A 14,732-nucleotide genomic window follows, 5' to 3' on the forward strand; every position below is an offset into this window, starting at 1 on the left:
GACAAAGTGTGAACACTCCTGCTGTAGATACACTGTGTTCCACATTATTATGCAAAAAGTGTTTAGGAGTGATAAGGTAAGAATTTTTTCTTTGTCAGTTAAACTCATTGATGGTGATGTGTGTCAGGGCTCTTTATATCACAAAGCAATTGCAGACGCCTGTGCTAATTAGTTTGGCAGGTGTGTCCAATTAAAGGCAAGACTACTTAAGAAGGCTGTCCCACATTATTAAGCAGCCTACAGTGTTGGCCAAATGTATTGGCACCCCTGCAATTCTGTCAGATAATACTCATTTTCTTCCAGAAAATGATTGCAATCACAAATTCTTTGGAATTATTTTCTTCATTTAATTTGTCTTCAATGGAAAACCACAAAAAGAATAGTTAAAAAGCCAAATTGGATATAATTCCACACCAAAACGTAGAAAAGGGGGTGGACAAAAGTATTGGCACTGTTTGAAAAATCATGTGATGCTTCTCTAATTTGTGTAAGTAATAGCACCTGTTACTTACCTGAGGCACATCACAGGTGGTGGCAATAACTAAATCACACTTGCAGCCAGTTAAAATGGATTAAAGTTGACTCAACCTCTGTCCTGTGTCCTTGTGTGTACCACATTGAGCATGGAGAAAAGAAAGTAGACCAAAGAACTGTCTGAGGACTTGAGAAGCAAAATTGTGAGGAAACATGAGCAATCTCAAGGCTACAAGTCCATCTCCAAAGACCTGAATGTTCCTGTGTCTACTGTGCTCAGTGTCATCAAGAAGTTTAAAGCCCATTGCACTGTGGCTAACCTCCCTAGATGTGGATGGAAAAGAAAAATTGACGACAGATTTCAACGCAAGATTGAACGCAATAGAAGCACTGGTTTTATGCAATGCATAATAGTGGCGCTTGTATTGCAGGTTGTCCAAGGCGCCATTTCCTCCAGCGGCACATGGTACTATGGTAGCCTACAAAGCATAGGCTGCAGTCGAAGCGAAAGACTGACAGGCTTTGGAGCCTGTGCAAGGCTCCCGGCTGTCATAGTAACGTGACGCTGGCCCTGTTGCTTACTCAGGGTGCCGGCGATGAGAAGGACCAAGGCAGCATGCACATGCCCGCCGGAGGAAATGGCGCCTTGGTCAGCTATGACTGAGGCGCCGGAAGGGTTAATCGGCGATCGTTGCAGGGACATTACCGCGGGCTGGCTACTGTCTAAACCAGCAGACACCCGCCGGCTATGGCAGCCGCCCGGGCGACTACCATAGTGAAACACCCAGCATGGCCTGTACTACTACGGCGAATGTCGGGAAGGGGTTAACTGACCATGACATGTGGTTATTGTTTCTTGTGTGTGTGGAGGAGTAATTGAGGGACAGCCCAGTAAGCTAGAGTAGGTAGACAGTAGTGAGCGTAAAGCGGCTGGTGTGTGGACAGCGTAGAGTGGAGGAGAGAGGACAGAAGTAGTGAGCTTGGATGTGGAGTCGGTGTCCCCATGCAAGTCTGGGTTGCAAACTTACCAGTCTCCTTGGTTGTGTGGAGACCTCTGAAAGCTGGAGGGTCGGGATGTCGGCAGAGCAGTGAGTTGACTGGTGCGTCAAGGACTGTGTCGGGCTGTCGAGGAGTTCGGGCGCTGCGGCCTAGGCTACAGCTGTTAACTCGTGGTGTCCTGGAAGACGTTGTGAACGTGGGCAATGTGCGCATGCTCATGCAAATACAGTGTACTTGCTGTGGCTGGCCGGGCAGAGTCGCGGATCCTGATTGAGCTGGCGTTCTGCAAAAATGCCAGGTCCAGACCATGGAAGAGGTAGGCCTGGAGTAACGTTAACGGGCAAGTGTGAAAGTATATGTAAATGTTATTGGCTGTGTTTAGGGGCTAGCCCTGAATCGGCAATAGTGAGTTTGTGGCTTGCTATGCTAAGAAGTAGGATTGAAGAGCTGGCACTAGTTCTGGTTTTGTGGGCCTCCTGGGAAGAACGCATGTCTGTGATTGTGACAAAAAGTAGCCTATCTTTCAATCCTGCCTCTGAACTAAGTTTGTGGAAAATTAGATGCAAATTGTTTGAGCGTGATTGAGGAACAAACATCCAAACTTTCACCTTTATGGATAGGAGGATAGGATTAGTTAGATAGGATACTCACATGGTAATGATGCTCCCATGGAGTTCCCCATTAGTAATTGTGCCCCCTGTAATGCTCCTTTACTAATGATGCGCCCCTAGTGTATTCTGTAAGGGTATGTTCCCATGCAGAAATCTGCCATGGATTTGGGGGCAGATGGCAGATTCTGATTTTGTTTTCAATGGGAGGCAGAGATCGCAGCAGGATGAGGGGAGGAAAATCAGCATACTGCTAGTTCTTGCCGCGGAGTACGCAGCTTGAGACTCCCTGTTAATTACACCCATTTACCTGGGCCTAATCAACAGCGAAGAGTTGCGATGGAATACATGCAAGGGTGACGGACTACAGATGTAGGTGCAACGGCAATCCGTCACAGCTAAACTGGAGGAGGAGGAATTCAATTTCATTTTCTGCCATGTGAATGTACTCAATGTTCCACAATAGTAACAGTGGACCATCAGGTAGGTAAAGTATCCCCATTACTAACAGTGGTTTCATAGTGCCCCAATAATAATAGTGAAAGTCCAGTGTGCCCCTCCCCAAGAGTGCCACCACATTAATGGGATTCTATCATTAGATTTTCTTTCTGACTAACACATAGGTACAGCCTTAAGGCTGGGGCCCCACGGGACGTAAATGCCGAGATTTGCCTGCAGCGGAGATGCTGTGGGAAAAATCGCGGCATTGTACAGTGCAGGCACAGTGCAGAAAAGATCGCAGTACGGACACGCTGCAATTTGCAAAGCCGTTGCAGCATGTCAATTATATCTACAGAAACGCCGGTGGCTTTCCCATAGATATGTTAATAGAAAGTCCGCAGAGGAAAACTCCATGTACTTTCTCTTAAAAGCGCTTTATCTTTGCGTTTTACAGCCCATGGGGCCTTAGCCTAAGAAAGGCTATTCTTCTCCTACCTTTAGATGTCATCTTAGCGCCGCTGTTCGGCAGAAATCTGGGTTTTCTTCGGTATGCAAATGATTCTCTCGCATCACTGGGGGCGGTACCCAGTGCTCAAACAGCACTGGGGGTGTCCGCAATGCTGCAAGAGAGATCTCGAGGGCTGACATCATGTTGGCATGACAGCCGGGAACCTTGTAGAGGCTCCCCCGCTTGTCTGAAGTGATTTTCTTTTGCAGGCTGTTCTATGTAGCTTGCAAAAGAAATGACAATTTTTTGAAATGTATTGCAATGCCGGTAAATGCCGTAGCAGGAAAAAAAAAAAAAAAAAAAAAGTTAAAAGTGCCAAACCGACATTTTTTCACAGCTTTGCCTTTGATAATGTAACTAAAAACTGATCAAAGCAATAGCAATTCCTCAAAATGGTATAATTAAAAAGTACACCCGGCCCCGCAAAAAGACACCCTATGCATTCCCTGTACATGGAAGTATAAAAAAAAAAAAAGCTATGGGTGTCAGAATATGGCGATTTTTAGAAAAAAAAAAATTGGCAGTTTTAGATTTTTGGGGGTTAAAATGTAAATAAAACCATATAAATTTGGTATCCCTAGAATTGTACTGAAACAATCGTAGCAACATGAAGAACAATTTATCCCTCAAACATTAAGACCTCATATGGCTCTGAGAGCGGAGAAATAAACTTATGGGGTTTGGAAGGGGGGAGGGTGTCAAAAACGGAAATCAAAAAATGCCATCAGCGGGAAGGGGTTACAAACTCTGATAAATAGACATGGGTAAATGAATGAATAAATGGTTAAATATATAATTCATTACATAAAAACTGAAGTGTGAAAATATGATGGATTCAAAATTATTAGAATTAAATCTATTTGGTTTTTATAATTTTTTTTATAAATGAAATAGTTGTGTGCCACTTGTGTATATCTGGGAATTCATATATAGGCTATAAAACTATGACTAAATAAACCTACAGCCAAGAACTACAATGAGCTCTCTTATGGTCTAGATTTAGAAGAGGATAACCTTTGGTTGTTTAACTTTAATCTGTATTGTCTCGGGTCATGCCTTTGACCTCTACTTCTATTAAAATGATCATGTGGAGTAGGTTGTGTTTTTTGGGTGGGATTTAGATTTGTTGCCGTATTTTTCAACCAATACGTATTATTTCCATATTGATAATTGCATCTGTCCCTACCCAACTTTCCAGATTTCTTATCCAGGTGGTCCCATTCATAATATAGTATTAACCCTACCACGTCTCAGCACTAGACTATACAATACACAGGATACCTGCAAACATCAGTATATAAGTCTATATGGTATCCATATAGAAATAACATAAGGAAAAAAAAAAAAAAAAAACATTGTGGAGGGAACGGAGCTCCCTCCACAAAAAAAATGGTGCCCTGGCATGTGCAGTGGCGCTCAGAATGAAGAATTACTGTGCATGCCCGAGATTTCAAAGCACACAATAGAGTCTACAGACAATGGAGGCGGGGTTACAGCTACAGAGGAGGAGGGCATCACACAGTAAAAGCAAAGGAGGGGCGTTACAAAGGTATGAGGCAGGGGGGTGCACGATGGCTTGGACAACCCCCAGGGTGCGAGGTTCATTTGCATATTGGTTTTACCTATATGTTTAAAAAAAAAAAAAAAAAGGGTGTGTGTCTTTTCAAAGTCTAATAGCAGCACCTGAATAGCCTTTTTAAAGGCTATTCAGGCATATCAATATCTAAACTGACGATTTTCAAATGATAGAACCCCTTTAACAACTGTACTGTGAACCCAGCCTTACAGAACTATAACTCATCTAAGGTACTACTAGTGAATTTGTGTAGCAGGCTAGATTTATGTTCTCTGCAGTATCCCACAGCCAGAAAAATAATGAACTGGTCCTTTGAATGAAATAGATAATAAAGGAGCTTATGTCTAAAATAAATTACTTTTCTCATTAGTTTTTTTTTTTTTTTTTTTTTTTTTTTTAAGATTTACAGAATGCTAAAGAAAAAACAAAAGACCAAATAGTTTAACTTTCTTTATTTGTCCAACGCAAGCCACAGTTTAGATGCATATAAAATATACACACATATACATACACCAGGAATGCACAACCATTACTTGGTTTAAAGAAAATATGTCAACAGAGAGGAAGCAGGTTATCTTACAGGTGAAGTCGTCTATTACACAAGATAACTTTCACATTGTAAAAGCAATGTTTATTTACATAGTAGTAGCCCGTTGTCTCAAATTATATAAAAGAGGATTTTAAGATAATATTTTAAACATGTATTTCACAGTTGACAAAAAAAAAAAACAAAAAAAAAACCAAACACATCTGTGCATTATAACTTGGCGGCATCCACAGCTCTAATACTTATAACCGTCTAAGGCTTCATATGCACATGACAGAGTGTGCTGTCCAAGGGTCCGATCCGATGAAAATACAGCAGATCCTATCCTGCTCCATTTCATCACAACAAAACGGAAGCCCCATAGAGTTACGTGCATAAATGAAGGCAGTGTGATGTCGCCGAGTGTCATCCAACTGCATTCCGCAGCGAAATTATGCGCAACTCAGATGCATACTAGGTCATGTGCAAGGAGTCTAAGTTATCAAGAGGATTAAGCATTCCATTTCAAAGAGTGATAAGTAGGATCAAGACATTATTAAAATTGCACAAACTCACTAAAGTTTCCCATACACATTAGATGAACAGAAGCTGAATCAGGCAGAATCAGCATACTCTCTCATGTTAATGTGTATGGGGGTGTCCCCATTTTATTTTTCAAGAAAGAAGTATCCAACAGAGGTGTCAGAGTAGCTTGTTCCCCTCTCTCCATTGAAAATGAATGCAATTTTCAGCAAACCAAACATGCACGTACATCAGGGCGTCAGAGGTAAAAGATAAGTCAGTCGTTTACTTCTTCAGCTGATGTTTAAGGTGTATGGTATTGTAACCTTTTTTATGAAACTGAAGAATAGGGGAACTTTCATTCTCCAAAATTGTTATTTTTTGCCAATACACATTACACTTTAAGGGCTTGTTCACATCTGCGCCCCGCCCGGCGCTGGTGTGAACCCAGCGCAAGTCCAAGGCAGAAATAAAGCCCTGCTACCCATCACATTATTTTTGATCACTAGCAGGAGAGTTTGCTCCACATGCAACTTTCAATTCAAACCTATGATAAATCTAGCAGGGATAACAAACATCAGCTCAAACTTTATCCCTTTGAGCAATAATAATTTGTATCTGCCCTATTTATCATTTTATTGATGACGACACCTAATACTTATAAGACATGTATAAATCCAAAGAAAAAAACAGTTTGGATATTCAAATTATGTTTTCATGACACTTCTCACCAATACCGGACTACAAAACAAAACTCTTAAGGGGTCGTAGAAGACTGTAATAGCTTCTCTTCTATTTCGGCTACTCCTCTTTCACAAAAGCCAAAAATTGTTCTACACTGAGGAATAAAACAAAAACAAAAAAAAGTTAGACATCTCCATGCTTTGCTACCTGTCCATTCAAGCTTTTCCTTAGGACTTGTGCACATGACAGCACATGCAGCCTGATGCTAGGTTCACACTAGTGTTTAGCTCTCCATCGTTCTGGTCCACATGGGGACACGAAAGACAGAGCCTGTCCAGTTAAAAAGTGGTTACCAGCTAAATATAATGGGGTCCTTCAGAGTGAAACTGAAACCGGCAGAGAGAAAAGTCCTCCTAGTAGGACCTCTCTCCACCAATTTTAGGCAGAGTCGGCAGAGGATAGAGGCTTTTCCGCAGGGAGATCCAATGCTCCATTATTTATATTTATTTATGCTCCCTAAAATCAGTTTGAAATCAATGGATATAAGGCACTTGGACATCATCAGAGTGTCATTCTGTTAAAACATCAGTCCTCCCTCGACCTACAAACTTGGTCGTGTGCATAAGGCCTTAGTAAGTGTATGTGCAGACAAGTCAGTCAGTTGGCCTGACAAATACATGTATCAAAGAGTTAGAATACAAAAATGAATTTTACTGCTAATACAAGGCAAGTAGTGTTGAGTGAATAGTATTAGTCGAATACTTCGCTCCCATAGGAATGCGTTTTAGCGGCCGTCAAATATTCATTGCGCTTAACCCGTTAGTGTTCGGCCATTTCCACGCATTCCTATGGGAGCGAGGTATTCGACGAATAGTTTCGAATACTATTCACTCAACACTAAAGGCAAGCAAATGAAAGTTGTTTAGAGTGTAACTGACAATTTTTACATTTTCTCTCCCCATGTAAACCAAACTACTTGTTTTTTTCCCTTTATCAAAATGATAAAGTACCATCCAATGCCAAGTGGCCTCGGCAGCCAAAAAGCTATAGATGATATGCTGAGAATAGCAGAGTTCCCTTTTCTCATATGATAAGGGCTAGTTCACTTGGGGACATGGAGGAGGATTTTGACAGCGGAATCCACGTCATAATCCTCCTCCATATAATGTTAGTCTATGTAGACTGCTAGCTTTTTTTTTTCTGCTAGCAAAGAAAAAGAAGCGACATGACCTTTCGTCAGGCGTTTTCCACCTGAAGAAAGCAATAGAAGTGAATGGGAGGCAATAACCGCGCGGTTTTTTGCAAAAATAAGCGACGCCGTTTTTTCAGCCCATTCACTTTACAGGAGGGGAAAACAGCCTGGCTTTTTTTTTTTTTAAAGCCGTTTTTACAAAAAAAAAAAAAGCTCCTAAAAAAGCTTGGCAAAGCTTGGCTAATTAGGAAGCTTTTTTTCCGGTTTCAAAATAAGCCACACGTTATTTACATGTGAACTACAGCCTTATAGAAGGGCATTTAATAAAAAAATAAACAAAATCGAAAGTCAGTTCAGTGAATTCATGTGAACTTGCTCGCATTTTATTATTTCATTTATTCTGCATCCATGCCATCCTGTCTCACACTGCCATTTGCCATAGGATATGCCATTCACTGTATGCTATCCAATCAGGATTGCTGATACCTGAACAACAACAAAAATAAAGTGGCATGGCGTGACATAAATAGAGGGCATGGCACATAAAGTGTCCTAAAATAATTGTTCATTAATAGTAATCAGTGTTAAAAATTGATTTTGCTCATAATCACCCAGCCCTACCTAAGATAAACATTTGTTGATAAATGGCTAAAAGAATGCATTTTTAAAATATTTTTATAATAGAGCAGAGACTCGAGACTGGGACAATCATCTGCATCTTCACAGCCTGGTGAAAGGTACATTGCAAGGTTGTAGGAACATAACCTAAGCCCTCGTTCACATCTGTGTTGGTATTCCTCCCGGGAAAGTCCGCATGAACGGAATACCGAATATCCCTGAACAGAATACCGACTGCAATTGCAAGCACTGTGCCAGTGAAAGCACACGGCCCCTATAGACTATAATGGGGGCTGACAAGCAACAGAACTCCTCAGATAGGGGAGGGGGAGGTGAGAGCTCTGGGGTTACTGTGCTGTCTATCTTCAGCTTTTCCACTTATCAGCCGGTTTAATTGAATTTGGCTGATAAGGGCTGAGATAAGGAGTCCGTTACCTCTGTATGTAATGCAAGCTGACTCAAATCCAGCTCTGCTACATCAGTTTCTACATCAGCTTCATACTGTGGTAATGTATAGGAGATAGAGTAAGTGAAAACCCGCCCACCAATGTGCCGAGAAATCCAGGAAGTTGTTAAATATTATATATTTACAATATTCTCTAGCAGACATGGGGTTAACACTCTACTGACATCATAGTCTTATATTTTGGGTGCATGGGTGCGGTTAGAGTAGACCATTTTAGAAATCTCCTTACATAGCTACAAGATGGAAGGTAACACCCACTCTCATGAATATAAATGAGTAAGAAATACACATGTCTGGGTCTGTCTTTGGGAAGACCAGGAGGTCTGTCTTTGGGAACACCAGGGTGGGTGGTCCAGGCAGATGGACATCCATGGACGTCGTAACCAGCCCAAGTCCACCAACCAGATGACAAGCATGAACCAAGCTGTAACTACAAGAAATCCAGATGATTTAACTTCTCTGAAGATGTAAGCTATTGACAATTGACTGATATTTGTGTTATTTGGACATTTTCCCTGTTCCTGTGTTTTCCTTCAAGATATTAATAAACCTCTACACTGATTTATAACAAGCTGACTTCTTCCTATCGTGGATAAGGCCTACAACACGTGACACAAGTCTATCCCACAATTTCAAGGCCAGGTACGGATATTTAACAGTGGACACAAGTCTCACCGGCAAATACAAGATATTTAACAGAAGTGAAGAGAGCACAGCTTAAGGCTGCAGAACAAGAGTTATGGGAATACCCCTTTAACATACTTTTTTGTCCCTTAAACTTAGAAAGATATTGGCAGTCCAGTCTTTATCAATGAAAAATTGTATTGCAAAGAAGACTGGAAACCTCACTACCCGTCACCTTCATATCAGTAGGATTCTTTGCTTCTTATGACTTGAATGAATGGAGTTAAATTAATTCTTGTTGTCACAATATCCCTTTAAAAAAATCCTTGTCTTTTAACCAATCAAATGATGGATAATCCTACTATGAAAGTGTTCTGTGAATACAGACAGAACATGTGCTAAACAAAAAAACGTGCTAAACAGAACATGCTCTAACCCCTAAAAGTCTGGAACATGTCAATCGTTTATTGTTGCTTCAATGTCACATTTAACTAGAGCGTTACATTATAAAAGATGACGTTTCCTCTAGTACCTTTTTCAGTTGTTCCTCCATATAGACAGCATTTGGCAGGTACACCGATTTCAGAAAGGTTGTTGTTCTTTGTTTGTTTGGATTATCAAAGCAATAACTGAAAGAAGGAAAACCATTGTCATTTTGGTAACACCTCTCTGTTAAACTATAATAAAACCTTATAACATGTTCGAAGTTTTGACTGGTTGGGCTGACACTCCTAGCTTTCCTTGGAAAGTGTTTTTTTTTTTTTTTTTTTTTTTACAGATTCCCACATCTGAGGGGAGATGAGCGAAATTCAAAGATTTTATTTCAGGGATCAATGGTGATCTCAGCACTTGGACCTTGATTGATGAAAATTTCTGACGTGTGCATAGTTCCTCAAAATAATAGCTACCCCTTAAAACATCTAATTTCCGTGAACGGAAATAAAAAACAAAACAAGACAGGTTTGCAATTAAATCAATTGGTTTATAAAGAATTGAAACTACACCAATCCATAAAATCTTGAACAAACTCATTAATGAAAAGAATAAAAATGCACACAAGGAACGGCAGCATGCCAGTAGCCACAGCCTTACACCCAAATGTATATTACATGCATTAGACATTAGTATTTAGATATTAGCTGGCTAGCAAATAACTTTTCGCTTGCAATAGCTTAAGACAATTCAACGTAGTATAATCTACATACATCATGAAGCTCCCTCAATATTTATCAGCTCTGCATTGCCAAAATCAATTAAGGTGAATATGGGTAATCGCTGTCAAATCCCACCCCCATCGATGGATTGCAGTGAATACAGCAGGAAAGATAGGAATAGATTTTTTTTTCGACAACATTGCTCTGAATAATATTAAGATAATAGTCATTTAGACCTAATCTATAAAACTAAATTTCTCACCCGCTACCATAACTCTAAATTAAACATCAGTCCTAGGTCTCTGATGCTACCATAAAAGATGTTATTTGAAACATGATTGGCAGAGCGCGTGCACTTTTCAGGAAAAGCTGCCTTGCATGTCAATTAGGAGTAAGGGCTCGTTCACATCTGCGCCCGGTCTCCGTTCCCTGCACAAAACAGAGGCAGGAGACGGAAACCTGCAGGACTCTTTCAAACCCATTCATTTGAATGGGTTTGAAAGATGTGTGGCTGTGAGCGTTTTATGCTCTCCACCGCAAAACCGTTTTTATTTAAATCGGACACAGAGTCAGACATGCAGTACTCTGTGTCCGATTTAAAAAAAAATAAAAAAACGGTTTCGCGGCGGCGAGCATAAAACACTCACCACCATTTACAGCCAGACCCGGTCTGATAGCTTTCCGTCTTCTGCATGCACATTTCCCCCCTATGCGTGCTGCATCTGGAATAAAGACGAGTCGTTTGAGACACCAGTTTCTCTCAAGACAAACAGAGCAGTGAATCAGAATGAAATTATCTTAGCAGAGGGATCCTAAAGAGTAAAGAGGCATTTCTCTCTGGTAAGATATACTGTATAAATAATACATATTACAAAGTTTCATATAATTGCTTATGATCCATTTGTGCAAAGTTTGTGGAAACAAAAAAAGTTAAGTTTTTTCAGCTCACCCCTCTCAATGTCCTTAAGTCCTGTGTCGGTGTGCGCGGAAGCTGGTGGACTCATCCGGCTGTAAGATATCCAAATATAGAAAGAAGATCCAGCACTTCCCGACGTCTTAAAAACTTTCAATCTTTATTTTCAATACATTAAAATTGAAATGAGGAAGGGACCAGACGTGTCCCGAAACGCGTAGCCATATATTTTTTTCACCCTATGATGGTTGCCATGTTTCAATTTTAATGTATTGAAAATAAAGATTGAAAGTTTTTAAGACGTCGGGAAGTGCTGGATCTTCTTTCTATATTTGTGGAAACAACATTGCCCATTTAAAATTTCTTCACCTTAAAGGGAGTCTGTCACTTGAACCACAGAACCCCACAGATAGGCTAAGGTCACCTGCATCAAACCGTGTTTAACCCTTGTGAATCAATGCCTCCATTGCTTAGACACTGATTCAATATGCGAATGATAATATACATTAAGTGCCTTCCATTCTGATGGATTGGACCCAAAATAGATGGTCACCCAATGCACTGGTTATAATAGTATGCCCTTATCTTACCTAACAACAGCACTTTTATTTATGTTAAACAAATCCCGCTTGTGGTCCAGGCGTTCTGGTGTTGCTACATAGAACGCTCCAATAGCCAAGGAACAGCCTTTACAGTACAAAACCTTCACAGTGCTGTAAAAGAAAAATGCAGCCAATGGGAAAGTGTTAAACTGGATAGATTTATAATCATAATCGTTAGGAAAAGAAAACAACAGTAATCAAAACAAGCAGAATAATTACATTAATGTAAGGTTCTGGTTTATCTATATAAAATTGGCCTTATGCACATCGCTGTTTAAACACATTGGGGGGCCCAGCAACAAAGATTTCATAAAGGCCCCCCCCCCCCCCATCTCCATACCTTAGCTATACCTGATCTGCACAATATATAATGCCCCCCTCAGTCGTCCCCATATAGTATAATTCCGCTTACTCAGTACAATGCCCCTACAGTGGCATCAAACATTAACTTATCCCAACTCAGTGTCCCTTCAGTATCAGTATACATTATATTATAATTATATTATATTATAATGTGCCCTTCCAGTTGCCCCATAGTATAAAGTCACTCTCCTGGTGCGTCTACAGTATAATTTTCCCCTCCTGGTTGCCCACGCTGTTGTTATGCAGTGGATACCAGAGCCAGACACATTTTTAAATGTTACACCTACCCTGGCCCTTACAGAGATTGTCAAATTCCTGGAAAACCCCTTTAAGAATAATATCCCATAGTAGCCCCTCTACATAAAATGCCTCACAATAGCCCCTCCACACAGTATAATTTTTTTTTTTTTTTAAATAGACTTCACTACTCACAAGCTATTGTTATACTCTGGAGTCTCTTCACAATGAGAAGAGGCCCAGGGAATGAGATTTAACATAAACAGTGTTACTCACCTCCCCTGAACTTTTTTTTTTTTAACCTATTTTTGCACGTGTACGGGTAAAAATACATGGCACTGCTTATTTAGTGCAATGTATTATGCTGTCAGTATAATGCTATTTCTATTAGTCATGGCAGGGGGTCTTCAATAGGCCCTCAGCTGCCTTGTAACAGCTTCAGCAGCACACAATCGCAGAGGTATAATGCCTGATAGGAGGAGCTCCTTCACCATTTACCATGTCATATAAAGATTTCAAAGCCAAGGATCAGAGGTTTGCCAATCCTGGCCATTAAAGGCTGTAGTTTTGATATGTTAATAAGTGCACCCAAATACCTTTAGCATTGTTCTCAGTTATTTCTGAGTTTATCTGTGAGTTCCTGGCATCCTCTGCATTTGTTTACATGGCAATCTTCCCGTTATGCGTTTGCCTACAACCACCATGATTCCTTGTGCTTCACTCTGAGCTGACTCACACCAACCCTGTTTCCATAGCTAGCCCACCCACTACTAACTCAACACCTCCCTCTAATCATACTTACCTGTTTTCGGATACGGAACTTCTGGACACGAGAGATCACTTCTGGGAGCCCTGCACCCACTGGGAGCTCCTTTTCTTGATGTTTGCTGGCTGACCACACCTGGGCAATGAGTCGGAGTAGTGGCATGTACAAAAGCCAGCACTCGGGTTCTATTGCGCAGGCGTGGACGGCCGGCAGATGTCAACAAGAAAAGTTGCTGACCAGAAGAAGTGACGTCCTGTACCCAGAAGCTCCAGAAAGGAAGACAGGCAAGTATGGTGGGGTGGATTTAGGTAGTTCGGTGTCGTTCCGTTTCAGGAAGGGGATCTACAAGTTCCCCAAAATATCATTGGAGTATGACTGTCCTAGTGAACAATGAATAATTTAGAAAGGGGGCGAGGAGGAGTAATTGGGGGACGTTTAACTTAACTTCTAATTGTCAATTAATCCTGAACAACCCCTTTAAAAGCAGGTATGTGGCTATGTTTCCATTTAATTCCGATACATATCACATCGAAAGTCATATTTATGGGACTAATGTCTATTCGTGACTGACGCAAAAAGTCTATGGGCCAGTCACTAATAGGTTAACTATGGTCTGTTAAGGGGACACCCCTTATATCATGGATACAACCTTTCAATAAAACTTATAGCGCCATAAGAAAACCTAACACATAAGCACAATCTGAAATATCTACCTGAAAGCGTCCTGCTCATACGAAGAAACAACCTTGTTTTCATCAATGACCACATTTTCTGTAACAGCTGTAAGACAGGGGAAACAAGTGACAAGTCCATTATTATCCTGCAGGGGGAGTTCTAGTTCAGATGTTTTATACAGACACACAGCAGTTTTGCAAAAATATTGCCCTCTGCAACAACAATAAAGCCCTCGCTCTTCCAGGTCACTATAAACACACTTTACCATGGATATTGCCATGTAAGAGTAGAGGGGGAAGTTGGCACAAGTGAACAATGGCTTTAGGAGCTAGAAAAGTAGATGTGGGGGGCAAATCAGTGGTCAGTGGGCGAGTGGTCACTGGTAACTCCTCGCACCTCTCAGCCTGATGAGTTTATCGTCTTCCTGCCCCTGTATGCAGTCTCCGGAGTCAGCCAGCGGTAACCTGCAGCTACTGCATAAGTATAAGACCAGGCCTCCCGCCTCCCCACTACTTATGTCACTGTCCGGTTCTGCCATCTCTTTGGAGACTCTGGGCTCACACACCGCATCACCCTCCGCCGCGCAGCGCGCCAAACTCAGATCGAGCGCCGAACTGCCACCGTCCTGTGACGTCATGACCGCACGTGACCGCCGTCCTACAGCCTGTGAGTCTGACAGTTGGCAATGTGCGTTGCTTTGATAGGAGTGGGCGGAGTCTGAAGTGCTGAATTTAATAAGAATAACTAATCGGAGAAGTGAGTCCTGGCTACCCCGCCTTTCTCC

General features: G+C 41.3%; 1 protein-coding gene across 1 annotated transcript; it reads right to left on the reverse strand.

Annotated features, from left to right (window-relative positions):
- Positions 1-5,095: 5,095 nt before the first annotated feature.
- On the reverse strand, positions 5,096-14,496 carry LOC142196621 (protein Mis18-alpha-like). Its single transcript, XM_075266598.1, has 5 exons — positions 14,345-14,496; positions 13,987-14,053; positions 11,896-12,018; positions 9,771-9,867; positions 5,096-6,492 (listed from the first exon to the last, which is right to left on the reverse strand). Exons 1-5 carry the CDS (start codon positions 14,484-14,486, stop codon positions 6,412-6,414), a joined length of 510 nt encoding a protein of 169 aa, XP_075122699.1. The 5' UTR covers positions 14,487-14,496; the 3' UTR covers positions 5,096-6,411.
- Between the last annotated feature and the right edge of the window lie 236 nt (positions 14,497-14,732).

Source organism: Leptodactylus fuscus, chromosome 3 (assembly GCF_031893055.1).
Source record: "Leptodactylus fuscus isolate aLepFus1 chromosome 3, aLepFus1.hap2, whole genome shotgun sequence".
Taxonomy (NCBI): domain Eukaryota; kingdom Metazoa; phylum Chordata; class Amphibia; order Anura; family Leptodactylidae; genus Leptodactylus; species Leptodactylus fuscus.

Coding starts and splice junctions, on each gene's coding strand:
- LOC142196621 (XM_075266598.1), bottom strand. CDS start 14,486: ATGGCAGAACCGGACAGTGACATAAGTAGTGGGGAGGCGGGAGGCCTG. Junction 9,868..11,895: donor AATAAAAGTGCTGTTGTTAG/GTAAGATAAGGG, acceptor TCCTTCTTTCAG/TTATTGCTTTGATAATCCAA. Junction 6,493..9,770: donor TGGAGGAACAACTGAAAAAG/GTACTAGAGGAA, acceptor TTTATTCCTCAG/TGTAGAACAATTTTTGGCTT.